The sequence below is a fragment of the Durotheca rogersii genome (assembly GCF_024521655.1).
Source record: "Durotheca rogersii strain YMJ 92031201 chromosome Unknown GGS23scaffold_4, whole genome shotgun sequence".
NCBI classification, from domain to species: domain Eukaryota; kingdom Fungi; phylum Ascomycota; class Sordariomycetes; order Xylariales; family Xylariaceae; genus Durotheca; species Durotheca rogersii.
In genome coordinates this window covers 1,654,845-1,682,798 of record NW_026251235.1, presented here as the reverse complement: position 1 = coordinate 1,682,798, position 27,954 = coordinate 1,654,845, and the positions used below count along the sequence as shown (strand labels likewise).

The 27,954-nt window shown below is 56.2% G+C and overlaps 9 protein-coding genes and 1 non-coding gene across 10 annotated transcripts; 5 read left to right on the top strand and 5 right to left on the bottom strand.

Annotated features, from left to right (window-relative positions):
- Positions 1 to 1,373: 1,373 nt before the first annotated feature.
- Positions 1,374 to 3,962, top strand: GGS23DRAFT_617172 (DUF1604-domain-containing protein). Its single transcript, XM_051520842.1, has one exon. The coding sequence runs from the start codon at positions 1,620 to 1,622 to the stop codon at positions 3,918 to 3,920; it is 2,301 nt and encodes a 766-aa protein (XP_051374813.1). The 5' UTR covers positions 1,374 to 1,619; the 3' UTR covers positions 3,921 to 3,962.
- A 377-nt stretch (positions 3,963 to 4,339) lies between these two features.
- Positions 4,340 to 7,725, bottom strand: GGS23DRAFT_555488 (small-subunit processome). The gene is made up of 3 exons (XM_051515604.1): positions 7,029 to 7,725; positions 4,854 to 6,971; positions 4,340 to 4,676 (listed from the first exon to the last, which is right to left on the bottom strand). The coding sequence occupies exons 1-3, from the start codon at positions 7,500 to 7,502 to the stop codon at positions 4,494 to 4,496; spliced, it is 2,775 nt and encodes a 924-aa protein (XP_051374812.1). The 5' UTR covers positions 7,503 to 7,725; the 3' UTR covers positions 4,340 to 4,493.
- Positions 7,726 to 7,853: 128 nt separating this feature from the next.
- On the top strand, positions 7,854 to 8,797 carry GGS23DRAFT_555486 (mitochondrial ribosomal protein L27-domain-containing protein). The gene is given in 3 exon segments (XM_051515603.1): positions 7,854 to 8,269; positions 8,332 to 8,454; positions 8,469 to 8,797. The coding sequence occupies 2 exon segments, from the start codon at positions 8,081 to 8,083 to the stop codon at positions 8,452 to 8,454; spliced, it is 312 nt and encodes a 103-aa protein (XP_051374811.1). The 5' UTR covers positions 7,854 to 8,080; the 3' UTR covers positions 8,469 to 8,797.
- Positions 8,798 to 8,863: 66 nt separating this feature from the next.
- Positions 8,864 to 12,432, bottom strand: GGS23DRAFT_555474 (alpha/beta-hydrolase). Its single transcript, XM_051515602.1, has 3 exons — positions 11,881 to 12,432; positions 10,692 to 11,684; positions 8,864 to 10,635 (listed from the first exon to the last, which is right to left on the bottom strand). Exons 1-3 carry the CDS (start codon positions 11,944 to 11,946, stop codon positions 9,016 to 9,018), a joined length of 2,679 nt encoding a protein of 892 aa, XP_051374810.1. The 5' UTR covers positions 11,947 to 12,432; the 3' UTR covers positions 8,864 to 9,015.
- A 673-nt stretch (positions 12,433 to 13,105) lies between these two features.
- GGS23DRAFT_368361 (pre-rRNA-processing protein TSR2) lies at positions 13,106 to 14,943 on the top strand. Its single transcript, XM_051513327.1, has 2 exons — positions 13,106 to 13,462; positions 13,598 to 14,943. Exons 1-2 carry the CDS (start codon positions 13,417 to 13,419, stop codon positions 14,251 to 14,253), a joined length of 702 nt encoding a protein of 233 aa, XP_051374809.1. The 5' UTR covers positions 13,106 to 13,416; the 3' UTR covers positions 14,254 to 14,943.
- GGS23DRAFT_t26 lies at positions 13,112 to 13,183 on the top strand. The gene has a single exon. It is a non-coding gene; the product is annotated as a tRNA-Gly (tRNA).
- On the bottom strand, positions 14,417 to 16,465 carry GGS23DRAFT_368374 (BSD-domain-containing protein). Its single transcript, XM_051513329.1, has 4 exons — positions 16,062 to 16,465; positions 15,763 to 16,001; positions 14,977 to 15,697; positions 14,417 to 14,918 (listed from the first exon to the last, which is right to left on the bottom strand). Exons 2-4 carry the CDS (start codon positions 15,970 to 15,972, stop codon positions 14,545 to 14,547), a joined length of 1,305 nt encoding a protein of 434 aa, XP_051374808.1. The 5' UTR covers positions 15,973 to 16,001; positions 16,062 to 16,465; the 3' UTR covers positions 14,417 to 14,544.
- A 2,395-nt stretch (positions 16,466 to 18,860) lies between these two features.
- Positions 18,861 to 21,378, top strand: GGS23DRAFT_368178 (PAP1-domain-containing protein). Its single transcript, XM_051513324.1, has 4 exons — positions 18,861 to 19,643; positions 19,714 to 20,458; positions 20,540 to 20,873; positions 20,951 to 21,378. The coding sequence occupies exons 1-4, from the start codon at positions 19,116 to 19,118 to the stop codon at positions 21,135 to 21,137; spliced, it is 1,794 nt and encodes a 597-aa protein (XP_051374807.1). The 5' UTR covers positions 18,861 to 19,115; the 3' UTR covers positions 21,138 to 21,378.
- Positions 21,379 to 22,711: 1,333 nt separating this feature from the next.
- Positions 22,712 to 23,447, bottom strand: GGS23DRAFT_368190 (uncharacterized protein). Its single transcript, XM_051513325.1, has one exon. It carries the CDS (start codon positions 23,345 to 23,347, stop codon positions 22,856 to 22,858), a length of 492 nt encoding a protein of 163 aa, XP_051374806.1. The 5' UTR covers positions 23,348 to 23,447; the 3' UTR covers positions 22,712 to 22,855.
- An 802-nt stretch (positions 23,448 to 24,249) lies between these two features.
- Positions 24,250 to 26,947, bottom strand: GGS23DRAFT_368263 (kinase-like protein). The gene is made up of 7 exons (XM_051513326.1): positions 26,712 to 26,947; positions 26,461 to 26,583; positions 26,264 to 26,375; positions 25,995 to 26,199; positions 25,779 to 25,934; positions 25,264 to 25,715; positions 24,250 to 25,207 (listed from the first exon to the last, which is right to left on the bottom strand). The coding sequence occupies exons 1-7, from the start codon at positions 26,752 to 26,754 to the stop codon at positions 24,682 to 24,684; spliced, it is 1,617 nt and encodes a 538-aa protein (XP_051374805.1). The 5' UTR covers positions 26,755 to 26,947; the 3' UTR covers positions 24,250 to 24,681.
- Between the last annotated feature and the right edge of the window lie 1,007 nt (positions 26,948 to 27,954).

Sequence of the window (27,954 nt, the reverse complement as noted above, 5' to 3'; positions counted from 1 at the left end):
CGTGGAAAGCACAGCAGAGACAGTCCTTTACACCCTCTCTGCTCGAGTGAGAGAAATGACAACTGCGAGACTCGAGTAGCGGTCAGCTGCCCGAGCTACGTCTTGCGGTCATTCGGCCGCAAGGTGAAACCAGGTATTTGGAAGCGCAATCCACCCCTCGAGCTTGACGGTCCGGTCCCTTGCGTCTCATAGATTGGTGAAGCGCAGTATATGGCCGCCTCTCCGTGGGTGGTGTGGAGAGCAGCACCCATAGGTATGCCACCCCATATCTACCCACCGGGCACGCTTGAGGCTGCGGGATATGGAGGGTCCTTACGGCTTCCCTCCCTTGTCATATTGACACTCAGGAGCGAGACCGTGAACGTGGAACTGTCACCGGCCTTGGTCCCATTCGTTACTTGGCCTATTATAACGTACGTAGCCTTCGCAGGATGTCGTGCCGACCGAGGACTTGGGCCTACCTATGTGTCGTCCGTATGTGTGAACATATCTATCTATAGGTTGGGTTCGGTAGGGGCCGTGATGTATGTATGTCGCTGACCGAAGCAAGTCGGGCCAACTCTGCATCTTAGTAGGATGTGGCAACGCCATATGCTGAGATAAGTCGGCAGACAGGGCTGCATGGGTATATGCAGGTGCTGCTCATAACACCTTTGAGAGTAACTCAACGCGGGGGAGGGGAGGGGAGGGGAGGGGAGTATGTGAGCCTGACAGCTCATACTAGATTGACTTCTGTTCTCGATATGCCGTACCCAACGCCCCGTGAGAGAGCGGGCCTGGGGCAGGCCCGCTCTCTCTATTTTGTTGAGAAAAGGAGACTATTAGTTAGACGTGGCCGAATGGTTCCCGGACCTTTCTGTACAACTCTCTATACTTGCATAGACACCGTTGTTGAGACCATTGGCTGTGCCTCGCCTCTTCTAACGGCCTGAGTTCTTGCCTGCGCATGAAAGGGGGTGTAGGATATAAGCCATGCCTATCTGCCACCATACCTATCCACCACCTACCAAAGCCACATGTCTTCCTAATAGGTATAGGTAGTTCAACTTCGCGGTTGGCTGAGTTTCCTTCCGTCTTCAGCAACTTGTGCTCGGGTAGGTAACATGTAGAACTAGTTAGCCACCCCGTTGGCTCAGGCGTCTTACCTGGCCAGCTACGTCAATCTCAACATCCCAAATTCGTTGTCGAGTTCATTCGCATACTATACAATCGAGAGCAGGGAAGTGAGTTGTCGTATCCCGCAGTCAAGACCCAGAGGGCTGCTCAGTAACCAGCATTAGATAGGAATCGAGAGTGCGGAATTATTTGTAGAAAAGACAGTGTAGATATGTACAGTGCGAATGTACCGTAGGTAGAGCGCCCGTATTTTATCCAGGGTTATCGATAAGACATAGGTAGTTCCAGATACCTTCGAATTTGGTATGACGCGTGCTGGGGAGCTACAACACCTACATCGATACGTCGATCTGTAGCGCTATCGCCTACTTACCCCGTGCTCTCTTCGCCCTCTTTACACGCCCGACATTTCGCGTATACATCTACCTCCAATCGCGTCGCCGCTTCAATACCACTCCCTCTGTCTGCCTGCGTGCCCACCTCCTGTGCCCACGAATCGCCCCATGTCATCCAAGCGATCCCGCGCCGCCTTCGAAGCCGATCTCCAAGCCCAGCAGTCTCCCTACGTCCTCTTCGGCACGCCGCTCCCTCCTCTCGACCCGGAAGTCCGCGACGATGGCTCCTACGTGCCAGTCTGGAAGCAGGAGGTCCGGGACGAGCGCGGCCGCAGGCGCCTCCACGGCGCCTTCACCGGCGGCTGGAGCGCTGGCTACTTCAATACTGTCGGCTCCAAGGAGGGCTGGACCCCGGCCACCTTCGTCTCGTCGCGGGCAGACCGCCGCAAGGACGACCCAAACTCCGCTGCTTCCGGCAGCACCCCACGCCAGCAGCGGCCTGAGGATTTCATGGATGAGGAGGACCTGGCTGACGCTGCCGAGGCCCAGAAGCTGCAGACCACCCACGCATTCGCCGGCTTGGGGTCCGATGAGGACGGCGCCCGACGCGGTGGCGGCGGGCTCGCCGATATCTTCCGCGTCCGGGGCGAGACGATGGGCGTGAAGTTACTGAGGAGGATGGGCTGGAAGGACGGGCAAGGGATAGGTCCTAAGGTGCGCCGGAGGGCACGGCTCGACGTCGTAGTGAAGCAAGGGGGCGCCCAGAACGGGGAAGAGACGTACCTCTTTGCGCCAGACAACGTGCCCGTGATCTCTCTCGTCAGGAAACTCGATCGCAAGGGCCTCGGCTACGAAGGCGAGTCGAGGTTAACGCCGCTGACGAAACCTGGCGCCCAGACGGAAGCTGGCGGGAGCTCCGACGAGGAGAGCGGCCCCATAGTACGACGACCAGGTACACCGAAGAAAGAAACGTCGTCTAAATTCGCTAAGGGCGGTATCGGTATCGGCATCTTAAACGACACGGGATCCGACGACGAAGACCCGTACGAGATCGGGCCGCGGATATCGTACAACCGCGTCATAGGGGGCAGCAAGAAGAAAAAGAAGGAGAAGGCGGCCAACCCGGCGCTACGCACGGCGCCCGTCTTCATATCTCGCAAGAGCGCCCTGGCCCAGGCGGGGAAGAACATACGGAGGTGCTACGACGGCCGGCTACCGCTCGACGGCTTCGTGTTCGGCGCTGAGACGAACGACGACCTCGCGTCCGCCGTCACCTCCGCAGGGAAGTACCCGCCGCCCGTCATACCGCCGGGCTGGAAACCGAGCAAGCAGCTGAAGTCGTCCGAAACCAGCGGAGGCGCGCCATCGTCGGGCTACGTGTCGACGGCTGACGCGGCCAAGGCGTCGAAGCTCGATCCGCGGGCGCGTGCGTCGCTCCTCGGCGAGGCCCCGCTGCCGGGCAAGTCGGTATTCGACTTCTTGTCGGCGGGGGCGCGCGACCGGCTCGCGGCCGCGGCGGGCAAGCCCAACCTGCCACCGGGCCGGGGCGAGGTGCCCGAGGGCCAGACGCCGGCGAGCGAGGCGGAGCTGCTGCGCCAGATCCCCGAGCTCGACGCGGCGACGGCGGCGGCGGCGCTGGCGCGGGGCGCGGGGGGCCTCGGCGCGGCGCCGTACGCCGACGACGAGGGCAAGCGCGCGCGCTACCGCGCGTACCTCGAGTACGCGGCGGCTCTCGGCGCGCCTAGCGGCAGCGGCAACGACAGCGCGCCACGGCTGCGGCCGCCGACGAAGCCGCCCGGGACGAGCACGGAGGACTGGCTGCGCGAGCTGCACGAGTTCCGGAGCTGCGCGCGCATCTTCAAGCCGATGACGGGGATGATGGCGTCGCGGTTCACGACGGCGAGCTCGACGGCGGCGACGACGACGGGCGCGGGCGACGGCGGCGTCGCCGCCGCGCCGCCGATCCAGCGCCCGCCCGACCCGGCCGAGGAGGCCGCCCGCCTCGGCATGTACGGCGCCATGACGCGGTCCGCCGCCGACTTCTACCCGTCGCGCCTCCTGTGCAAGCGCTTCGGCGTCAGGCCCCCCGCGCACGCGCAGCCGGAGCACGCCCACGGCGGCGCCGCCGCCACGACGACGAAGAGCCAGGGCCAGGGGCCGGAGGAGGGGGCGGGGTCGTCCAGCGCAGCGCACCCCGTCGCTGCTGCTGCTGCGGGCAGCGGCCGCGCGATGACGCTCGACGAGCTGATGCGCCAGGCGCAGGAAGGGGCTACTACTACGACTGCTTCTTCTTCTACGGCGGCGACCCCGCGGCCCGGGGAGGAGGCAGCGCCTAGGCGAGGCGAGGCGGGGGCGGGCGTCAACGCGGAGGTCAACGAGGCGCTCGAGGGCCGGCGCGCGCGGGAGGAGGTGCTGCGGGCGGTGTTCGGGGACAGCAGCGACGAGGAAGAGGACGGGGGGGAGGACTAGAGGGGGGGTGAGGGAAGCGGCTCGTGTTGAAACTGGAGAGGGAGAGGTGCGGCGGCGGCGGCCGATGTAGGTACGCGTTACGATTATATATACCCCCTCTCGTAGCTAAGTCGCCTGCCCAGCCTGGGGGAGCAGAAGAGGGCCGCGGGCGAGGGGCACAAGCGGAAATAAGGAGCCCTCGCGGCTGAGAACGCGCCGGCTTGGAGAACGAAGACTCGAGACTGCTGGCACGTCCGCGTAGCGCCCGCTTGCTGGCCGGGGCGTCGCCTCATTTTCGTCCCTTCTGCCTCGTAGTCTCTTCTACCGCCTACCTGCCTACTTGCGTCGGTAACCTGACCTGGTTCATCTGAGCAGCGTCTTACGTGTCACAGTCACGTATCCTACGAGATAGTTTCGCAGAGTTCTCGGGGCGAAGTTCTTCCCCAGGGTTCTATTTTGTCTACTCTCCCGTCTTTGCGCTATCTACGCTGCTTTCTCCTGCGTTTTTCTCTTTTCTTTACCTCGTTCCAAGCGTGCTGTATATGGCATACGTATATACATCACCACCACTACCACTACCACCACCACCACCCTCTAGTGCGTCGGCTTCGCGATCGGCGCGATGACGCCCTGCTTGAGCAGGATGCGGGGCTTCGTCGCCTGCTGGAACGTCTCCTTGGTCATCCACTCGGGCCCGACGGGCAGGCGCAGTGCCCGCTCGTACTGGAGCCGCGACTCGTACGGGTGCGGTAGCTGTGACGCCATGTACTTGTTGTTCTAACCGACCCAAGATGTTAGCGAGTGCGCTGGTACTGTATGTGATAGGGGAATTATGGGGGACAAAGGGTAGAGAGGGAGAAGGGGGGAGGGATAGGGAAAGGAAGGAAAGCGAGGAAAGAAAACGGTAAAGAAGGGGTTTGCAGAGGACTTCAAGTGGGGTTGGGAGACATTTACCTTCTTGACCTGTCTCTCACTGATGATGACATTCTTGAGGTTGGCGTCCTTGCGATTCTGCTTCTTGATGCCCTCCTTCTTGGTGAGGAACCGTCCTTGATGCCGCTTCTGCTCGCGCTTGCTAATTCCGTCGCCGACCCAGCCGCCCCAGCCGGGGAGGGTGTTGTCGACGACCTTGTCGTCGTCCGCCTCCCCGATCGCCGCCTTCTCTTGCTCGAACTCGGCCACGACGTCCAAGTCGCCGAATGCCTTCTCGATGAGCTCCTGCTCCCGGAACTCGATCGGTGAGTCGTCATCCTCGGCCTCCGACGAGTTGGCTTCACCGTCGTCATCCACGACCCTTTGCCCGCTGCGCGACTTAGGTGCCTTAGCAGAAGCTACTAGCGGGGCTATCACGGCTGCTGAGTCTGCGCCGAGCTCTAGTACCTCTACACCCGAGCCTGCCTTCTTGCCCTTCTGCTTCCTGGGAGGACCAGCTGTCGAGGGCTGGCTCCAAGCACCCGCTATTTCGTCTACGCTCGGGCCTGGGTCTCGTGCGGTAAAGGCAGACGCCGAAAGTACTTTTGAGCGGCCAGCTTTCGCGGTCACAATCCCGTCTCTAGCAGCTTTGAGGTCTGCTCCCGCCTCTTCTTCCCCAATTCTTGCAACAGTTTCGCCCGGCTTGCTCGGTTTCTTTTTCGAAGCCTGCCCGAACTTTCGTCGGCCGACATCGTCGAGCTCTCCGTCGGACTCCTCGATATCTTCGTCATCGGAGGCCAGCTCTCGTCGTATCTGGGCAACTAGTTCGTCGTTGGCCCTTTTTTTGGCCGCTTCCGCTTTCTTCATGAACGCCATTTCCATTAATTTCGACTTCGGCGCTGTATCCTCGACCATAGACGTTTCATCGAGCTGCCGGAGTAATCTCTTCCGTTCGTCGCCTTCGTCCGAGGCCCCCGAGCCGTCGGAATCTTCGTCTGAGCCATCATCTTCTTTCGATGGTTTCCCCTCGATACGGCGGCGCAGTTCCTCATCTCGACGCGCCATATCGGCTATGCCCGTACGCACGCCGTCGTCCCAGGCTGCGCGGCGACCCTTGTTTGCCATCTTGGCCCACTTGCTTTCTCGATGTCGAGCGCCCATCCTCTCCATAGCTCGTTGGCGGTCTTGGGCATCTCGCTCCTCCTCCGAGTCGATTTCGCCAGCTGCGGCCATGACCTCGCGTTCTTTTATCTCTTCCCTCTCTTTCTGTTTTCTATGCACCCGGTGGTAAGATTTACTCTTGATCTTCTTGATACGCTTGGCTCTTGCGTCCTCTCGGGACTTGAGCTCTCTTTCGTGGCGCCTCTGCTGCCATGCGCTCTTGAGATTACCCCTCGAGATTCCTTGGGCGTCGCCAGACTCCAAGTCCTCTATCGGTTTGTCCTTTTCTTTCGCACTCGGTCCCAAACCGCTTTCCTCCATGATTGTCATGATGGTCCGCTCCAATTCGGTCCTGGGATCTTTGTGGCTCAAGGGGGGGAGTTCGGTAGTGTTATGTCTTGCGAGACCGGTTACTGTTTGAGGCAGTGGGAAGACCAAATGGTCCGCCCTTCTGTTGTGCTTCACAGTTTCGGTCCATCGGTCGAGGGACTCGCTCGTCTTTTCGTAGGCAGCACTGCGATCTAGCTTTGCCTGCTGGCGTCTGGCGAGCGGTACCTCGAGCTTCTGCGGCTTGCTAGACCTCTGTTCCTTCTCCATGAGCTTAAGTGACTTTTTGATATGGGGGTCTTTGATTCCTAGCAAGCCCAGGTCCTTCAATCCGACCTTGGGCCTCGTCGTTGGCGCAGCATCTTGCTCCTCTGAATCTTTGACCCCTGAAAACTGAGAAACCCAAGCATTTATGCCAGACTCTGACACGTCGTCGTCGTCATCTTCACCTTCGATGTCGGAAGATTCGTTGCCAGATGTATCGTCGTCGTCCGAGGCAGATCCATTCTCGCTAGAGCCGTCTCCTTGCTGACCCTTGCTAGGTTCGCCATCATCTTCTGAAGAGGACATGTCGAGAGCTTCGGCGAGGTCGATAGCGTCGGAGCCGAGAGAGGCACCGTCAGCGTCGCCAATATCCTCGTCGTCGTCGTCATTGTCATCATCTTCATCCCCCTAGAGGTTGAATTAGCTGTAGCCAACGTGAAGCCTTCCAAAGTGCATTTCTAGTACCTCCTCGCCAGCCTTCCTGTTCTTCTTGCTTCCACGGAAGACGTAGCCCTCAAACCTCTCCTCGTCGCTTTCTCCGAAAGCTTCGTCGCTGTCTATTTCGGAATCGTCATCGTCACCACCGCCGATCCGCCACTCGTTCCCGCTGCTGTCGCTACCGTACTCGACCTCTTCGTCACGGTCCGCGGCTCCCTTTGCGCCAGCGCGCCGCACTTTCTTTGGTGGCGCTTCGTCGTCGTCTTCATCGTCGTCGTTGTCATCGTCGTCTCTTGCATGCTTGTTGCGACCGCCGCTTAATGGGGCGTCTAGTTCACGATTGCGAGGCGTGCGCTTTTGCACGCCGGCATATTCTTTGGATGCGATCGCGAAGGCATCTAGGGCAGTCCTGGTCGACTTGGACTTTGACCTTTTCTTGCCCTTGCCCTGAGTGCTCGACGGGGCTCCTACGGGCCATCCGTGGGCTTGCCGGCCGGGCATGTTGGATGGATGACCGGTAAACTAGCGAGTATTTCTCGTCTTAAATCTCGGAATGTGATAATTGTCATCAACGCTGGTAGATTTTTGCAACGGAACTGCGCATAGAAGCGAGTTATCTCTTTACAAGCTTGATGCTGAAGTTGGTCTAACGGGATTCTCGAATGCAATAGGTACCTAATTGAAGCTTCATTGAGATCTTGGCTCTCGACCTTTTTTTTTTCCCTGGGCGCACTAGCGGGGGATAGATCATAGAGCTAGGTACCTACTAACGATAAGAGATAAATGATAAGCGATAGGCGATAGCAAAGGCGTCTGATCGCTCCCATCTGTAACTATGTAAGCAAGTTATGTAGGTAGGTAGGGTATTCGATCCATTGACTTCGCATCCCGCCCAAGCTTCATAAAGCTTCTTGCGCAATTTTACGCACAACACCCGCGCCGCCCTCCTTCCCGTCCCCGGAACTGGCCCATTGGCACCTCGCATCTGCTCGAGGGGGAGAGGGGGAGAGCACTCACTGTCGAGTATCGCAAAGAGGAAGGAAAGGAAACGAACCCGAGAGGGGAACGAGCGCGCCGCCATGCAGCCCACCCAGGCGCTCCTCAAGGCTTATCGCAAGCTGCGCCTGACCACCAAGGACATCAAGAAGGGCTTCTACAAGGGCACGAGGACCGGGAGCATGGGTCGCCACACGAGGTACGGCGGCTACATCATCGACTGGGACAAGGTCCGCACCTATGTCGTGCCCCCCGGCCTCAATGAGTTCAAGGTATTCGCTTGCCCCCCTCTCCTCCGATCGAGCTCGCTAACCCCAGCGGCAACCCCCGCCAGTTAACCCCCTTCGTCACCAAGAAGATGCCCCCCACCCGCGGCCGCTACGAGGGCTACGCCATGGGACCTAAAAGCGCCGAGGTCTACCTCAACCGCTGGAAGGCCGAGAACGGTCTGGATTGAGAGAGAGAGAGAGAGAGAGAGAGAGAGAGAGAGAGAGAATCGGCCAGGGCGTGGTGCAGGATAGGAGGACGAAAAATACGAAGAAGATGGCGAAAGGTCTCCGTTATCAACATACCTACAGATATCTAGGCATAGTGGCTAGGTATGCGGCGGACAAGGTAGCCGGATCGTGGGCGCCGACGAAGAGGATGCAAGGAAAAAAGGGGAATACGCACCTCGCGCCTTTTGTCAAGTCGGCGCGATTGAGGTTATCGAAGTGGTTGAATGCTAGCAACCCTCCTCCCCTCCTGTTGGCACGATACAGCAATGTCGCGATTGCGATCATCGCCGTGGCCTACGAAAAAAAAAAAGCCCGCACGGTAAAATATGTATAAAACGTATAAACGTGACTTGATGAGTGCCTAAGACACTATTTTCTAAATTAATCTATCTTGTTGCGTGGGTAAATACCGTTACCGCTAGCGATATTATATAAACTAAAAACACACTATCCTGAAATCGACATATGAAGCAGTACCGGGTATCATCCTCCATCTATAGGTTACCTCGGTGGCATTCAACTTATTTCGATAGGGGTAGATCCTCCCGCGCGGTAACGAACGTCTCCAAAGGTGGCCGCGTCAGATCGTCATTTGCAGTTGTCGTTGGGTTGTGTTTTCCGTTGAGGTCGTCGTCCGGTGTGGGAAAGGGGCTAAGGCTTTCAGACGTATCGAAGCCCGTCAGTGTCAGCTGAGGCGCTCCTGTATCCAGGGGCTCACTTTGCTTCAGGGCCTCGAAGTCGACGACTTCATCCCTTGCCTTAGCCGTAGCGACGGCCGCCGCCGCAGCGCTGGTGATCGCGAAGGCATTCGTACTAGGCGTTAATGGGATCGGCGTCGCGACCCGGCCAGCCTGATCCGCCATCGATGTGAGCGTAATCATGCTAGCTGTCTCGGCGTCTATGTTGAGACTGAACGGCGCCGCAATCCCCCCAACGAACGGCCTCTTGCCCGTAATCCCAGTCTCGAACGGGGCGGAATCCGGCGAGAGTAGGCTGCTTCCGGTGGGAGAGGGTAGCGGTTCCTCTCGCTTGGTCTTAGGGACGAACACGGGCATGTCCTCGTCGACATCATCTTCCGCAATTTGTTTCTCATCCCTGACGATCTTCGTTCTGGATCGGCTCCGATTATGCCCAACGTCTCTCTTGGCTTCTCTCTTCTCCTGACTCTCAAGATCGGATGGTGAACGAGCCCCTTGCCCCTCTTCGTTGGTAGCAACCTTGATCTCCGGGGGTTTAACTGCCTCGCGCTCTCGGATAATAGTGGTTTCATCGTGCTTAGATCCCCAGAGAGACCATATGGCGAGGCCTATTCCCTTTACTTTCTTCTTCTCCACGAGACTCTCCTCCGCTTTGCGTCTGCTAGCAAGCGCTGCCGGAGGTGGCATCTCTCCGTCGAAGCCCACGTATCCTGCGGTCATCTCCTTGAGCCTTTTCTTGTGGATCTTCGTACGGACACTTCCGTAGCGCTTGTTCCACTGAGCGCGCGCCTCGAGCCACCTCCGTACCGGGACTTCCTTGACGACCCCTATCTCGGTTGGATCTATGTTGCAGCCAACTAACTCGCTAGCAGGCTCTAGTGGGGTAATTCTACCGTGACGGTCGACGCGCTGACGGACCATGTGGTTCTTGAACGGCGGCAAGGGATCGCCGGCTTTTCCTACTTCGAATTTGGCGTTCTCCCGCGTCTCGGGTCGCTCTCCCGCCGCCGCTTCGTTCACCGGCCCAGCGTCCGAATCGGAACTCGAGATACTGGAGATCGACTCGTCGTCCAAAATCTCAATTTCTGTCTTCTGGGCTCTGGCCAGTGCCCAGGCGCCGAATTGAGCTATCGAGCGGTACATGTATTTTGCTGGTCGAGTGAAGCTTAGAGTCGGCGCAACATGGCACAAGTCGTCCCACACTTGAAGCTGCACATCTGTGGGTTTGAAACGAGCCAACTGCTCTCGCGCCGATTCATTCGTAGCGCACCCTGCAGGCTGGTACTGGGTCGGATTTGCACACTTATGTGCGATATATATCTGCTCATCGCGTAGAATCTCGCCACCACCCGTCATGATGAGCAAAGGAGGTAGGCCACCCAGGGTGGGCTGCATTACCGGGCTCACCAATGGATGTGCCAAAAGTTCGTTTGTCGTATACATCTGGAGCAGCATTAGTTGCCAAGTTCTTGTTACTTGCCGTTTTACATCGCCCTTACCTGGATCTGATCCTGGAGTTGGACCTCTTTTCCCTCGAGTTTGATGGTGATGAATGATGTCTCCGCACGACTGTCAATTGTAGAGCTGCCGTCCCCTGCTTGGGCCGCGTTTGCTTGCCTGAGGTCCTGGGCGAGAGATTCTGTTGCCACTGGGGTCGACTTCGCGGAGCCGGTCTGCTCTAACAACAACGCGTACTCATCCGCGTTTAAAGGAGGCCAGGCCTTCGAAGGCTTATGGTGGAAGCCACAATTAGGAATATAGTCTAGAGGGCTATCGCTAGACAGGCTAGGAAATGAGTGCGTCAAGTCCACCCACGGACTAATGAGAATAGCACCTGCAGGCAAGGGAATTCCCCCGTCTCTCATAGTTACTAGCATACTGAACACCATTCCACCTCCGGCCGAGTCACCGGCCAGGACGATCGTAGTGGGATCGTGAGTTGTGAGGAGGTGTAGATACGCGGCCAAGCAATCCTGAAGCCCGCAGGGAAAAGGGAACTGGGGAGACAACCGATATTTGGGCGCAAAAACCCTGGCCTTCAGCTTTCGCGCGTGTCTCTGCATCTGGTACCGGTGTTCGTCGACGCTCCCAAAGAAGTAGGCGCCGCCGTGAACATACAGCATGACCCTTTTGCCGGCCTCGCCGGACTTCTTGCGTTCGTTGTAGTCGGCCTTCATCTCGATCCATTCTGCCTTGAGGGGACTGCCCGGTTTCCGCCACTGCCACCAGTTCCGGCCACCAACCTTCCTGATCCCGTCTGGACCTAGCTGTTTCTGCAGTAGGTCGGCAGACTCGACAAGCCTCTCTTCCGGAATTTCGACCTCTTCAACTTTGACCCACTGCGGATGTGGCACCCATTGCGAGGTGAAGGCCTGGAGGTCCTCGACCGTGTGGTGGGACGCAAAGTCGAGGAACGATCGGATAAGGTGTAGGCCTTCGTCGTACGAGAGGTGGGCAGTCGGTCGCTCGCGCAACGGTTTTCGATTGAGGTACTGGACCAACTTCTACGTTAGCACGAAGCAACCGGCTTCAGGGGAGCCGGAGGAAAAGACAGAGATAGCCAAGGGATGCCACCAAGCTCCGTCGTGAAACACAACTGGTACGACGGCATCGAGGATACGAGGAGGATTAGAAGGCAAAGAAGGGTTGAACATGGCGAGAGAGGAGGATATTACACTGGGTACGTACGTGGGACAGAAATGTCGATAGGACGGTTGGCGTGACCGCCATTGAGACGGTAGCGGTATTCATCATGAACCTCTATACCGGTGGTCACAGGTCAACACTCCGAGGATGTGCAAGATGCAGCTTTCGACATAGAAGCTGAGATGGTCTCCGGGTACAGATGGAGGCATCCCAGTGCGAATAGGTCGATGGGGTCGGTGGACGGCTCTGAAGGCAGGCAGTACGTGTAGAAAGGAGGAGGGCTAGCTATGGAGCTGGGTAAGGAGGCGCAATTGGGTAACAAAGAGGGGACCTCATCTCCTCTCCCGTAGCACGGACATCGAATATCGTCGATTAGCGGCAGGCCGGGTCGAGAGCCGAGAGAAGACCCGGTACTGTTGGTACTATCATCCCACGGCCACGGCCAGCTGCGAATACTCACCTTTATACATCTATACCTCCTATATACTGCACATCCCAACCGTCCGTCACGGCAGACGCAACACGGGACAGGGCCGGCAGGTTGACTGTCTTGCTCCAACGCGTGCACGCCTGCGTGTACGTGCATATTAGGTATGCCTCGCGCATTGTTCTGACGCAGAATCGCAGTCGTCAAGCCAAGGCCCGCCCCTCGCCCCACGCCCCACCGACGAATACCGGGGGGTCTATCGACAATATGTCTGCAATACTGACACTGTATGGACATGACCTCCATATGATGTAATACTAACGAACGCTTTCCATAAGTATAAGATACTTATAGTAAAACCCATAGTATGGATTTTATTATAATTTAATATAAGCATTATAAGGTAGTTATTTTAATAAGATAAGTATTTATTACTTTTTTAATATTTTATTAATTTAGATATAAATTTTAACTTGACATTATATAAAATAGCTATTCTATTCTTAAAAGGAGCTACTAGATTAATATAACGTCTGTATTATATCTATATTTATATCGCATCCTAAGTTTAATTTGCTTAAGCATTGCGATGAAAATACTTTTAACTATAGTAATCCTTTCTAGGGGTAGTAATAGTACTAGACATGCTATCGATAAACCCTCATTCCCCTAGATAGGTAAAGTCGCTATTATACCTTGGTACCTCTGCTCATACTATGTACCGACGTACGGACGTAGGGGTTAGTGCGCTAGCGAGATCTGCGAAGCAAGGATAAACTTAACCTCTAGCTAGGCAGGCTAATGGTAGTGGATAGCTTTCGCTAAAGCATCACTAAAGCATCACAAGCAACTTTGGTGTAATGGTTAGCATTCGAGCCTTCCAAGCTCGAGATCGGGGTTCAATTCCCCGGAGTTGCACTTGTTTTTTACTTTTTCCCCCTTAGATCTGATAATACCGCCGAAGAGAGGTACCCAGGTAGACATATGCACATGTGGTTACATGGGTATGTGCCGTAGAGGACCAAAAAAATGAGAAAGAAACCAGAAGGAATATTCGACAAATGCGACAGCCCCTCCATCATCGCGAACTCACCTAACGAGTTTCCCCCCTCCAGGCCTCAAAGGAGTTGAGCCCCCAGCTTGATTCTACGATGGCCGCTTCTTCCTCCTCCTCTGTACAGGCAGGACCATCACCAGGTAATTTTGCGGCCCCTCCTAAACCTTTTTTATTTTATTTTATTTTTGATATGATCAATTTCCCTGCCATTAGGCACTCCCTGCCCCAAATAGCGTATTGTCTGTATACCTAACCCTACCCGTGAAAATCACCAGAGACTCGGCAGCTGCAGTTCGAGCAGGGCGTCGCCATATCGCTGCACCTATGGCTATCCCTCACTGTCGCGGTGCAGAACAACCTAGGCGGACCCGCGTCGGCCGATAAGCGCGACTGGTTCGCCGGCGCCGTCGTCGAGATGTTCCCGAGCTTCGTCGACCTAGCCCAGGCGTCGCAGCCGCCGCAACCCCAACCTCCGTCCTCGTCCACGGCCCGACAACCGCCGCTGCCGCCGCCTTCCTCGGCGCAGAAGAAGGGCCCGCCCCGCGACCCAGAGGCCGAGGACGTCGAGGCCACCCTGCTCCAGGTCATGTGGGACGAGTTCGAGACCAACGTCGACGACGAGTCCGAGGTCGAGGTTGCCGACCGCATCCTGCGTGTCCGCGCCCAGTGCGCCGCCGGTCGCTTCGATCTCGTCGAGGATCTCAGGCGCCGCTGGCTGGCCACGCGCGGTAAGTCTGTCGCCGTCCAGGTCACCGACGGCGGCGACCAGGAGACCGACTGGGAGAGCGCCGATGACGATGACGACGACGACGACGACGGTGAGGACATCGAGATGAGTGAGGCGCCGCCCCTAGTCGCGGTGCCTAGAGAGAGAACGCCCCCGGAGGTTGACGGGGATGGCTTTACAAAGGTTACACGAAAGAAGCGTTGAATAAAAAAAGAATAGGGGAAACAAAAGGAGAGCATGCGGGCGGGGTCTGGAGTCGTACATGATCGGATCTACAGGCATTCATGGTTACCAAAAACAATACGGTCGCCAGTAGGGAATAGCATCACCGGTTTCGAGACGTGCTTGAAAAAAAAAAGATATACACAGTGGCTAGACGAGCCGTATCTTGCATTCGAAACCATCCAATGAGCAAAGACCAGAGGACGCCGATGAAAACTCCAATATTGAGTACTGCGTGTCAACGGCCAACAATCCGGGTTCAAAATAATACCGTCACTCCCATTCGTCGTCGTCGTCACTATCCTCCTCCTCCTCGCTGTCGCTGTCCTCCACCTTTCGGGCATCCTTGGGGCTGCTGGGGGCTTGGCTCGGGTTTCCAGACGACGCACCGACCAGATCGTAGCTGGTGTCACTGTCGGCCTGTGATTTCTCGTCGTTAGACTTGCGAGATTCGGCTGGCTTGTGTTGGTCTTTGTTGGAAGGCGCCGCCTCGGCCGGCGGGTGGATCGTCGTAGAAGACTCGATAGAGGCGGGTCTCGTGGGCTTCTCCGCTGGCTTCTTCGGCGCGGTCGACTCGTCCGATTCATCCTCGCTCGACTCCTCGCTCGATTCTTCGCCCCACCCAATCTCCTCCTCGGCAGAAGCAGCTAGATGCGGGTTAGTCAAGTACCAAGTACGTAGAAGTAGAAGGGGGTGGAAGCGAACCCTTCAACAGGTCTCGGCGCCGTGCCTCGGCAGTCTCGATACTGTGGCGCAGGAAATAGTATCGCTTCCAGAAATCGGCGTAGGGGACCTTGTCGGGCACGAGTTTCTCCATGTTCACTCGTAGTTCAGGGTACTTGGCCAAGTCGGCGCTGATAGTCTCGGTCTTGCTATCCGCATCGAAGTCTTTGGCCCACGGAGCATATTCGGCAGTAGCAGGATCCTCCGTAAAGCTCTTCTCGGTCGTGTGAAGGACATGTAGCTGCGCGTCGTATCTCGAAGTGTGGATCACCCTTTTACCCGAGTCATCCTTGCTCTCAAAACGGCGGGCGCTATCTCTGGCATCGCCGCCGTCGGAGCCGGGCTTAACAGTGATGGCATCGCGGAAGAAGTCCCGAACGTTGCCGCCGAATTTTAAAAGCGCCTCATCGGCAGCATCCTCGGCACGTTGAATGTCCCTCAATCGCTTCGCAGCCTCTGCCTTCAGTCGTGAGATTACCGTCTCGGACTCTTTGGGTGCTTCGTCGGAGCCAGAGGCCCTCGCCGTCGTCGGAGTGGTCTCGGAATCCTTTTCGTTGTCGCTCGATTGCTGTGCTCCTCGTTCCGCAGCAGGAGTGGATGTAGTCAGAGAAAGCGCCCTCGCGCGGAGGTTTGCGAGACCTCGACTAGCATCCACGCCGAGCGACGTGACCTCTTGTTGCGCTTCTCGGTACACCGACCCGCCCTTTGATAAGGAACCAGGTTACTCGACAGCCCTGATACAGACTCTGGGATAGAGAATGCGCATACCTGCTTGATCACATTGCCTACCGTACCACCGAGCCACGAGCCCCAAGAGCTGCTAGAGAATGCCCGATACGCCTCTTGGAGGTCCTCGTTGAGCGTGTGTTCGGATCGGCGTTGGGAGGACTGAGAATCTCGGTTGCCGCTGCTGGCACTGCTATTGTTGCCATCCTTAGGAAGAGCCTCCTCAGCTATATGGTCGTAAGCGAGATCCATGGTGGTGTCCGGGCATGCAACGTCTACAACTAATTGGACAGGATCAGAAGGACCCCTGTTCCAGAGGAGAAGGGGGGGGTGATGAGTACGCCACAAACGTCGTACTTGGATTCGACGCTCGACAAGTGCTCAGCGCCGTATATGAGTGTGTACTTGTGTATGTATGTATGTGTGCAGGTGTAATGTGCGTATGTGTTGTCTCGTCGAATGCGTGAGGTTGGCTGGTCTGTGGAGATGGGGGGGTTGTCGGGTAGACGAGGCTGATCACCACTTTCGATCTGCCGATTGACGTATGGAAAGGCTCATGTCCCCCCCCACGGTAGGTACATTAGGTGTACCTGCCTGTAGGTACTTCGGATAGGGGGTTCGATACGCTGTGCACGCTACCGAAGTGCCTGAAGACCAGAGGCATGCTACCTTACACCACGCTGGGGAGGTACATACGATAGGTCAGGCGCCTAGAGAGCCCACAGAATAGATTCCTTCTATCCTATTCGACCCTCACTCTGGCACAATATTATGCAATTCGTGCATAGCAGGTAGCCGCACGTAGGAGGTTAGGTACCTAGGTACCCATACCCATCTTACAAGTACCTCCTAGTGCACGTATGTGGGGTCCAACAAGGTACAGACATCCTACGTGCCCAGGTAATACCTCCTACCTGACAGCCTCCTACAGCCTACAGGGTGTAGGTACCTTGCATCCTTATATCCATTCAATAAAGAAGGGGCCGGTGCATGAGTTGACCCATTGACGGGTTCTGATGCAAATCACGTGCCACCCTGAATCCGGCTCTTCTGGCCCTGTTTGCCACAGCAAAGGCACCCAAACCAAGCCGGCCCTCAAACCAGCTTCTGCATTGGCATGGCATGGCAGGGAATGGCATGGCCAGGTAAGTCTACACACTTGAGACGGCACCATCTGTATGCTACATCCTATTGGATGCCTGTCCCGGTCTCCTGTCCTAAAAGCAGCCAGCATTCCATCGGCATTCCATCTAACCCTTATCCTGAGTAGTCGACATACGAGAGACGGCCGGCAATGCTGCCCTACGGGGTCTTGGTGGTCGAACCACGCCGGGGTCTTGCGTTTTTCGGCCACGCGGATACGGGTGCCGCCGGTACTCAGATCGGATCGTCGTGTTTATCAGTGCCTACATCGGTATATCGCTGTATCATATTCCTCGACCCTGACACACGCACCTGTTCACCCCTACGGGAGAAGTGCGGGAGAAGAAGCCACGATCCCAGAGGCTGATCCGGCGCTCCTCCGCCGGTATTTGCCCAGTCAGCCCAGGGCTCGCGTTCCCCGACCTGGCCGCCTTCGTATCACCCACACGGACCAAAGGGATAAGAGATGGATTGTCGAGTATTAGTCGTAGCGTAACATCTCACCGAAACAGGTACAACGTAGGCCTCAAGATATCCTCGATGGTTGTTGCGGCAGATGGGCTTACTCTAATTCGGACGAGCCCGTCCGGTGATGTCGAGCCTGGACTGGCCGGTTAGCCAAAGGATACTTATAGCATGATACCAAGATCGCCCTCTAGGGAAAATATCACGCTGATCACCGAGCACAGACCCAGGCGCCAGGCTGGCGGCGAGTTCGTCATCCAATTATCTCACCAACATCCCGGCGCGGCGAGGTCCTTACCTCAGGTGCCTATGTGGCCGTTAGACCGCAAAGAAACGGTACCTATCTGTGTATGTGCGCGTACGTACGTACGTATGTATACACGCTGCACACCTGCACCCACACGCATACTATACCCAAGGTATTAGTCGGCACACGAGTTCGCTTCGCCTTACCCCGACTCCATGTGTGTAGTGCTCAGAACTGTGTGGAAGAAACACGGCAAGGGAGGCTCGGGACCACCAAAACTAGCTCTAGAAGGCATTCATATCCCGCCGTGCCAGCCCGCCTGCATGGCTGGCAGCATCTTCCATTGGGTATTTCAGACGCCAAGGGCCCTGACTAAGTGGTCCGCAGCCCAAACGGTCAAGCGACGCATCGATCTAACCGCAAGAACACCTGTTGCTTCGCTACTCTGTACTGTATTGCGTACATGGTACAGGAGTGCTCGCTAGGTGCCCGGACGGGGGGATGATTCGCCCCCCCAGCTAAAGGCGGGCTTCCTTGCCCTGGCTCGTATCATCCGCACAGTATGTGTGGGCGAAGGAGCGTCATCAAGTGAGCTCGAGGCATCCCATCCTTCTTTCTGGTGGGGGTTTGGTGAGGGGGGGTTAGGGGGGCTTAGGCCCGAAGCCAGGAGAACGCGCAGGAGAGCAGGTGAGGAGAAAGGGATGGTGTGAACGTAACATCGAGGGAACAAACCGAGGGGGGGGCGATCAGCCACAGCGCGCTCCGCTATGTCCGAGTTGCCTACGGAGATGGCACTGAGCTGGACAAAAGCCAGCGCTCGACTTCTCCCCCGCCACACAATGACTCTCTTCCTTTGATTCAGGTTGTGCCATACAAGTATACTACAGACGCTTACAAATCGGAAAATTGCTTGCTTTCTGGCCCCCTCTCTCGAATTCCTTCCCTCGCCAGAACGGCCCTCACCCGCACCCATCGCAAATCGGTTCTCTGCATACCTGTGCAAGCCTCTCACATTGACACGCTGTCCCATCCTATCCGAAAGAGAGGGGGGCGTGTTAACAGTGTGCTCTATACGCCAACTCCCTCCGCAAAGAGAAAAAAAAAAACCACGCCAGGCAGCAAGTCCGCTGTCTCGTCCGCTTTCACATCCTCCTCCATCTCAGCCTCAGGACCCTTGAGGAGGCGAAATCTGTTTCTCCCCTCTACCCATACGGCCACAAACATCTTTCAGCTGGGTCGTCGACGAGTTTTGGCTCTCAGATCTATCCTTTTCGGATAATTTGGTCGTCTCTTGAGGCTTCGAGGACTTCGTTAGCATCGAGCGCGGCAATTGCTGCGCTCCAAACCATCGCTCGTCTAGCATCGCGAGTTATCGTCGTTGGTGCCGTCGGCTCACGTCGTCTCACGTCGCCGACGCCGTAGCCCAATTAGGAGGGGCAACCGACGTATTCAAGCCGCATACACCTACTCAATCTGCCTTTCCTTTATTCCATATCGTGACAGTATACTCTAGATCCGTCCCCTGTTAAACCCGGTCGCGATGGCCTCGGCTCACTCTAACGTCCTACACAACTTCATACTCACGCCTCAGCAGCAGAACCTGCTCTTCCGCGCGCTGACTTCAAACCAAGCGAGCAGCAGCAGTAGCAACGCAAGCAGCGCGCTCTCGCCCGATACCTTGGCCAAATCTCCGACTCGGAACCAGAAGAGCCCAGCTGGTTTTGACGCCACCAACACTATGCCCAACGGCGTCGCTAATGGGATCCATCACGGCCTTCAAGAAAGCCCATTCCTAGACTACGACTACGATCTCGGGCCCGATACCGGTTTTGACTTTGACTTCAGCAGTGACGGGCATGCCAAGATGATTGGAGACCTCCCAAGCGGGTCGCCGACAAAGGAAAACTCGAAGGCCAGCTCTCCTGATAACGAGAGCCCGGACAAGCGAAGTCACCCGGACGACGAAGAGGAAGAAGACGTAGAGGAAGGCGGGGGCAAGCGCAGAGAGAGCGAAGGAAAAGTCCCCAAGAAGCCTGGTCGCAAGCCACTTACGAACGAACCCAGTTCGGTAAGTCGCCAACCGGTGTTGACTCGTCAGCCCCGCCGATTGTGAGCTTAGTGTCTAACAGCACATTTAGAAAAGGAAGGCCCAAAACCGCGCCGCGCAGCGCGCATTCCGAGAGCGCAAGGAGAAGCACCTGAAGGATCTCGAGACGAAGGTGGAAGAGCTCGAGAAGGCGTCCACGGCGACAAACAACGAGAACACTCAGTTGCGCGCACAGATCGAGAAGCTGACGATGGAATTGAGCGAGTATAAGAATAAGCTGACGCTTGTGAACACCGTCCGCTCGCCGCCCGGAAGTGCACGACAAGCCCAAGGGTTCGGTCTCGCCGCCATACAGAATCTCAACGATGTCAACTTTCAGTTTGAGTTCCCCAAGTTCGGTGTCCTTCCTGGCCCGAATACGGGTATGAATGGGAACAAGCAATCATCGTACCAATCTTCTGCGTCGGGTGGCAGCCCCAACGGCCATGCAAGCCCACCGGAAAAGCCGAAGGATCAGGCCACCCCCAATTCGACCAAGAGCCGGGAAAACTCGGATACGCAATCGAAGGATGCTTCGGCGAAGTCGTCATCTCCGTACGGGAGCACATATGGCGGGAGCGTGTCGAGGTCAAGCTTAGACTCGGGCCATTACAGCCTGAACGGGACCAACACCGGCTCTCCTTGTTCGTCGACGGCCAACTCCAACATGGGGCCGAGTTCTTCTTGCGGCACATCCCCCGAACCGCTTACCCAGTCGCCGCTAGGTTTCAAACCTGTAGATACCATGACCACGATCGGCGAGGAACATCCGGCGCTAATCGGCGATTCTATAAACCGTAAGTTGGTGACTTTTTTCTTTTTTTTCTGCGTTCATTGTCTCTATATGCTGACGATGGAGTTCTCGCAAACCAAACTAGACTTGGGTAACCTAGGCAACATAGACTTCTCCAACTTCGACTGGCTATCGCATCAGAGCAACGGGCAGTTTGACCCGCAACTATTTGGCGAATATCGGGAGCCGCAGGACAACATCTTGGCGAGCGCGACGTTCGACGACAGCTTTTTTAACGATGCCTTCGATGTCGACTTCACCACGCCGTACAATATAGGGACGGCAACGGCAACGGCACCGGCACCAAGCCCCCGCCCACCCAAGAAGAACCTGATCGCCGAAATCGACGCCCGCAAGGAGTCGGAAGACACTATAATCACCACCAATAATGGCAAGCTCCTTACCTGCAACAATATCTGGTACATTTTTACCCTCCTGCTCCTTTCGAGCGAGCGTTTCTGTGCCTGGACCCGTGCTAACGGAAGAACTTCACTAGGGAGAAATTGCAAGCCTGCCCCAGAGTGCAGTCCGGCGACCTCGACCTCGACGGGCTTTGCTCCGACCTCCAGAAGAAGGCCAAGTGCGGAGGCTCGGGAGCGGTCGTCGACGAGCAGGACTTCAAGGCGGTCATGACCAAGTACCTGGGACCTTCGGCCGGGGAATGCTCGACAGGCCCCAACTAAATCTACCTAGCCTCTCTCCCCTCTCCCTCTCAGCCTCCCCACCCTCTCGTTTTCCCACCCATCGCTCTTTTCTCTTTTTTTTTTCCCCTTCCCGTTCTCGGCCTTTTTCTTGCTTTTTCTGGGTGGAATTTGGAAGAGATTATCGATACGCAACATACCCAGACCGACCAACCGGTTTCATCAGGACAGACATGGCGGGGGAAGGGCGTAAACGGGCATTAGACAAGAATCGCCTCAGCCAGCTTAACCTATTTTGCCACCACCAAACCAACCCAATTCAACCATTCCATTGGGTACGCACTGGCGGAGTTTCGGCGGGTGGGCTAGGTCGGGGGACATCTCATGTAACGGAAGTAAAGGGGGCGAGCTGGGAAGAGAAATACCAAGGGGGTGAAAGCTTGGAAAGCGCGAAAGAAGGCGGAGCAGTGGATTCGGTCGAGGGCCAGCAAAGGGGTAGAGGGTGAAATTGTGTGTGGTGTCGATGGCCAGGTACGCCTCTGCGGAAAGCAGACGAGATGTAACACTACCATTGCTCATATCACCGCTCTTACTACCCTCGACTTCGCCCACCTCGACTGTCCCTCTTCCCACCTCTTTCGTTTGTCATCATTTTGCTGCCGAAGATATGCTGCATGTATCCTCACAATCATTGGGAAACGGAATTGCTGCATTTGTGATGAGACAAAGGCGGAAAAGAAATTATCGAGTTGTTTTCCTTCTCTTTTTGGGTATCCACATCGTCCTGGCCATTTTGCCATTTCCTTCTTCGGGTTGTTCTGCTTCTTTTTATCCTGTCTGGCTTGTTCGGATCTCGCCGAGTCAACTACACACACTGCCGTCTTCGTCACTCTCCTCCTCCTCTCCCAACTCGACGCCATTCAAGCGGATGAGGATGTACGTATGCACGTACGCGCATACGGCCTTCGCCCCACCCAGGCGCGGAGAGAACGGAACGAGGAGGGTGGCAGCAGGTGGCGGCAGTAGGGAGAAAGGGGGAGGGAGGCAGCCGTACGATACGGCTTAGCCCGCCGAACTAACCTAGCCTACCACCCGTGGAGAGCGGGTGGGCGGGCATATGGGCGGGTGACTTGGATGGATGGCCGAATGCTTATTGGAGTTACGCCTATACCTGTTCCTACGTCAATATATCGAGGACCCGTAAAGGGGGGGAGGAAGTGTACGTGCCGCACGCGTGCGGAGGGACGAAGGACGACATGAACGACCACGTAAGTACGAGGAGTGTGGGTTGGGCTTTGATGGTTGATTGTAATTGCTCAGTCGATAGGGTTGAATCGAAGCGAGTTCAATAGGACTCATGGGTTTGTTTATAGACGGAAGATGTGCTACTTGGTGCTGACGCCGCTGCCTCGCGTTATTCAACCTGGGGATTGTAGACGTATATGGCGGGTGTATCGGGGTATGATAGTGCATCCCATCACGTCAATCTATTGGGGTTCTTGTCCAACGACCTCCCTACTCCGACAACCTCCTCCGCCATGGGCGGGGATGGGAAAGAGTTGAGACATGTTCTCTGGGTGGTGCCCCCCTCCCCTCTCTCTCCTCTCTCTCTCCTCGCTTCTACTCTCTATAGACATCACGGAGGAGAGAGGGGGGGAGGGGGGGGGAGACAAGCTCCCTGTTGTGAACACCAGTTGGGGCGCATACCTACCTCAGTAGGGAAGCACACAGAGAGGATCGTCGTGAGCAGCGAGAAGTTCTCATGAAAGCCGAGCCGACAGGGCTAAGGGGAAGCAGACTCGGAGATAGATCGCACACTGCCGTCCTGCTCCTCTCCGTGTCCTAGGAGACGACGGGCAGAGCAGTCGGATATATAAACACTTCCCCACCTTACCGTTCCGCGGAGAACCAGTGCGACACCCACGCAGAGGGGCATTATCAAGCTGCCACAGCACCTCGGCCGTAGCCGAGACAGAGGTCGCGTTGGCGAGATAGATGCCTGCGCACATCAAGCAGCAGTCCATCGCCTCGAACCCCTCCCCGCCCTTTATTGTTTCGGAAGCCGACCGCATGTCGCTACCCGGCGGCGCCGTGCGGACCGCCGCAGCCTCTTTTTCTTCGGGGAAAAAAAAAATCCGTTCGCTCCCCCCAACCACAAGGGACAATAGAGGGGCAGCAGGAAAAGAAGAGGAAGGGGAAGAAAAGAAAAAAGAGAAGGAATCCGCTCGCCGACGAAACCGCCCGCCGAACATAACGCACGCACGCCGAGTCGTCGCGCTGCCATCTCTCTCTCTCTCTCTCTCTCTCTAACCAGGACCCGGGGACGAGGGGCGAAGCACGTGGGGCGCCCCTGGGGACAGCGGCGGGATCTCCTCCGCCGCGCGCAGTCGTGGGAATTCACCTCTTGGCCCCGACGGGGGGCGACGTCATGGACTAGAGCCAGCCGTCACCCATGCCCCCCCCCCCGAAGATAAGACGTAGGTGGGAAGAAGGGCGTTCGAGAGCTCTTTGCTTGAAAGTCAGAGCCGCTGCGAAGAGGGCCGTCTATTGCCGTGCGAACTCCACCACGCCGCCCTACTTTGCTCACCTCCTCGCCCTAAACTTAAACCCGGGTGGCGGAGGCCCGCCCCGACCCTCCCCGCCTGGATATCCTCTCAACGGAAGTAACCGGACGGATGAGACAAGCGGTGCCGTCTACTCCTACCTCTCGCAATCTCGATGAGCGAAAGATCACGGGTCAACAGTAACATTGGAAAAGCGTATATATATTCGTGATTTCCTACATAATACTAGGGTATTCGTCCAGGCATGTCCCTCCCCTTCCTTCCTCCAATTCTTCATCAGTATGAACATGCCGACCGCACCAGTCGTGTCTATGATATGCCTCTCCACCAATTAACACGGAGCCGTCTGTCTTTTTCGTCTTTCCCAAGTATTTCCGCGAGCAGCGGGCAACGAAAAGCTTGACCTTGCTGAACCTGCCCGGCTAAGTCAGACAGCTTTTCCAAAGGTACTATTTTCAGGGAGAGGTGGCAATCTAGGACGGTACAGCCCCAACTCCGGCCGATATTATCGAGATAGTCGTCTAGAAAATTTCCGAGCCAACTTCGGAAGATAGGAACTGGCGATTACATAGCAATTATAAGCTATAACACTGCCCCGAGCGGCTTCCTGAACGGGGGACAGATGATGTGTGTGTGTGTGCGAGTCGAAGATAAACCGGGCATGTCGGTATCGTTCGACTAAGCTGTTGAAAGTATCGGTATTACTCCTGGGGAGAACCGAGGCCGATGCCGCCTTTTGGTATCGCTGCATCACCAACGTTGTCCGAGAGTATTCGGAACCGACTGGGGCATCCGGGTTGGCGCATCGACGACTGTGGTTGCCAGCCACCGATCTAAGTGTCGTGAGCGGAGTTGGAGAGCCCATTGGACTGTAACTGCAATTCGGTAAGATCCGCGTGGGTTTCCCGACCCATGGTGGATGAGGGCTATGATCGCCGGCTAAAACAAAACGTGGGGTCTCGTTGATCGTCGCCGGGCGTCCGGAAGGCCGTTGATGAACGCCCCTCCCTTGCTACTAGAAATCAGCGGACCACTTGCCGCGCCCCTTCTTTGCCCAAAACTCCCCTCTCTTTCGGCTTGGGACTGTGGCCCCTCTTCTTGCGACCAAAGAGCCCAAACACACCACCGCCCCCGGAACCCTGCTTGTCGTCAGTCGCGGCACTCGCATCAGCCGGCAGCGTAGTATCTCTGCGCGCTAGGTCAGACCAGCTACCCGTATCCTCGAGCGTCACCGATATCCCGCCGGTCGGCGACTTGACTTGTATGCCCGACGGTTGAGACATGCTCTTGGTGTACGTCCGATGGTAGGATGCTAGTGGTGGCGGCGCTTTCGGCACGATCTTAGGCGTACGGTTGTTGTTCTGGGAGCCCTTGTCTGACGATATCGAATCCTGTGCTGCCGAAGGCTGGTATAATTGCCGCGAATTGCCGTTGGTAGCGGGAGCCGCGGTGACATCATCCGTAGTGATGGCCTGGGGTTCACCGCCGGCTGGACTGGAGCTGGAGTCAAATTCGCCAGATCCTCCTCCGTTTTGTCCTGCCGTGATTCTAATATGCCGTTAGTCGTCACGGCGGTTGCAGGATAACGTCACATGAACACTCACTTCTTATAAGCAGCCACGGTATAATCGAACGGCCGGAAGTCTCGCTCGATGGAGCGGTACAATTCCTCTTCCCGAATCTCCTTTTCTGTGGCGTCGTCCTTTAATCTCTCCCTAGGCTTCTGTCTCCGGGCCCTGGCCTCTAGCGGTGCTTCCTCCAGTAGCAATTCTTCGAGGTCGTAAGTAGCGTCAAAATTGGTCTTGTCCGCCGACGGGACAAACACTGGCTCTAGTTCTTTCCTTTCCAAGGCTTCGAAGTCAATCGATTGGAAGAATGGCTCATTTATGAAACTGCTCCAGGTATGGCCCAGTCTCTGGTCCGGGTTCGGATTCAGAGCGGAACCGATGGCGTATAGACACGGCAGCGAGACGGGGGGTTGCGTGACGGGGAATTTCGGGCTCGCGGCGAGAATGACATTTGTCAAGGTCGTTTCTGAATTGCCCTCGAAAGGACGCTGCAACCCCGTAAGTAAAAGGGCCCGGAAAATCATGGTCCAACTCTGACGGCTGCTCCATACCTTATTGTATATGCACTCGTAGAAGAGCACACCCAACGACCACCAGTCGGCTCTGACGTCGTAACCCTTCCCGGCATAGACTTCGGGGGCGAGGTAGGCGAGAGTGCCGGATTTGCTCGTGAGGACCTTTCCGGGGACGACATCCGAGGCAACGTTCTAAGAGCCCACGGGTTAATTGAGAAGTCGTAGCAAATACAGAGACTCGTGTCAACTTACGAAGTCAGTTAAGTGAACATGGCCGTCCGAGTCGAGCAACACGTTGTCTGGCTTCACGTCTCGGTGTATGATGCCCTGTCCATGCACGTATCGCAGTGCACAACCCAGTTCGGCTATCCAGAATCGTACAGCATCCTCGGTGAAAGTCTTCCTCGAAATATGGAAACGGAGATCGCCTCCGCTCATGAGGTCGACCACAAGATACCTATGGGCGCGTAAGCGATATGGAACAGGCTACTTTGCTGGTGATAGTGGTGGCTCGGGCGTACATATACTCGATATCTTGGAAGCTGTAACGCAAGTTACAGATGAAGGGATGGTTTACGTGCTCGAGCATTCGACGTTCTCGTATGATGTTCCGGACGCTCTCGGATCGCACCACTGCAGTAATAAAGTCAAGTCAATACGGAGTGTTCCTCGTACGCGAGTGCACGTATACCCCCCCCTTTCGTAGGAATCGACGCACCCTCATCTTTGCGAATGTACTTGAGGGCAAAGGACAAGCCTGTGTCCTTCCTCTCGACTATCCGCACTTTACCGAAGGCACCGCGGCCGACGACTCGTAGCAATCGGAAATGGTTGAGGTTCACTATAAGCGAAAAGGAAAAAAGGAGTCAGTCTACCAGTCGGGCCAAACCGCGGAAGGGCGAAGAGGTCTCCCGAGACAATTGAGTGGAATGGCGCCTCTCATTCGGAAGCGGGAGAGACATTGCTTACCTTCGCCGTTGAGTTCAACGGGCTTGCCCTGGCTGTTACCCATCGGGAACTCGAGTTCGACGGGTACACGTACTTTCCGCAATTCTGGCCGCGCTCAACAACGCGAAGACGCCGGAGTTCGATGGGTTCGCCGACGGTGAGGCGATCAAGGAACGGCCTGAGGTCCTCGAGATGAAGATGGGCGGATTTATTAAATCGCGAAACGACAAGAGATGGGCGAGGAAAAGATGCCGGGAGGTCGGGAAGATCCACCCTGAAATCTTTTTTTTTTTTTCTTTTTGTATCCTCAATCTGATCAACCACACAATTATTAGGTAGGCAGGGAGAAACGGGACTCGGTATCCTCTCAACAGCCAGCACCAAGGCAGGGAGACGAACAGCAAGAGAGCGAGTGGGAGAAAGAAGACCCAAAACGATTAAAACTCAAATTCAAATAGAGAGAGCGTGTGTGAGAGTGAGAGACAGAGAGGGAGAGGGAGAGGGAGGGAGAGAGGGTAATGGTGGAGGAGGAGTTGAGAATGGGAAGAGGAAAATACGACTGTTAGTTGAGATACCGCCTCTAGATGGGATAAGCATAAGAGATAAAGTAGTGGTGGTAGTGGTTAGCGGTGCTAAGTAGTAGCGGTGATAGTGGCACATCCATCCTAGTTGTAGGTGGCCTGCTTTGTACCTACAAGGTATGCGTGTCCAACACATGTGCGCATAGGCTGTCCAGTAGAGGTGGTATACCTAGGTACGGCGTGCTTAGCAGGTACCTCACGTACCGGAACTAGGTACCTAACTACCTAACCTAACCTCCTGCCCACCACTTATACCGGCCGCCAATACTGCAGGTAGGTTAGATATCTAAGGTAGGTAGGTACCTTGGGTACCTAGTTGCGTAACATAACTGATACGTACATCCATAGATGTATGTGCAGGTAGAGGGTCGATAGAAGGAGAGAGAGGCGATAGGTACCTCTCAGGGAGCGGGACCAGGTTGAAGGGTAGACCTAGGGTTATGCGGAGGTACCTACCTAGCTTAGGGGGTACCTACGGGGGCATCGCCGTGGGTATCGCCGTGGGCATCACCGACGACTGGCCGAGTTAGGCTTAGATAAGGAGGCAAGCAACAGCGTACGGTTCCCGGGCTTCAACGCAGGCTTACGCTACTCGCACACGATACACATCGATACATACCTACATATAAGCATAGCAGCACGCATAGGGTAGGGGGACCTAAGGCAAGTCTCTACCTCTCGCC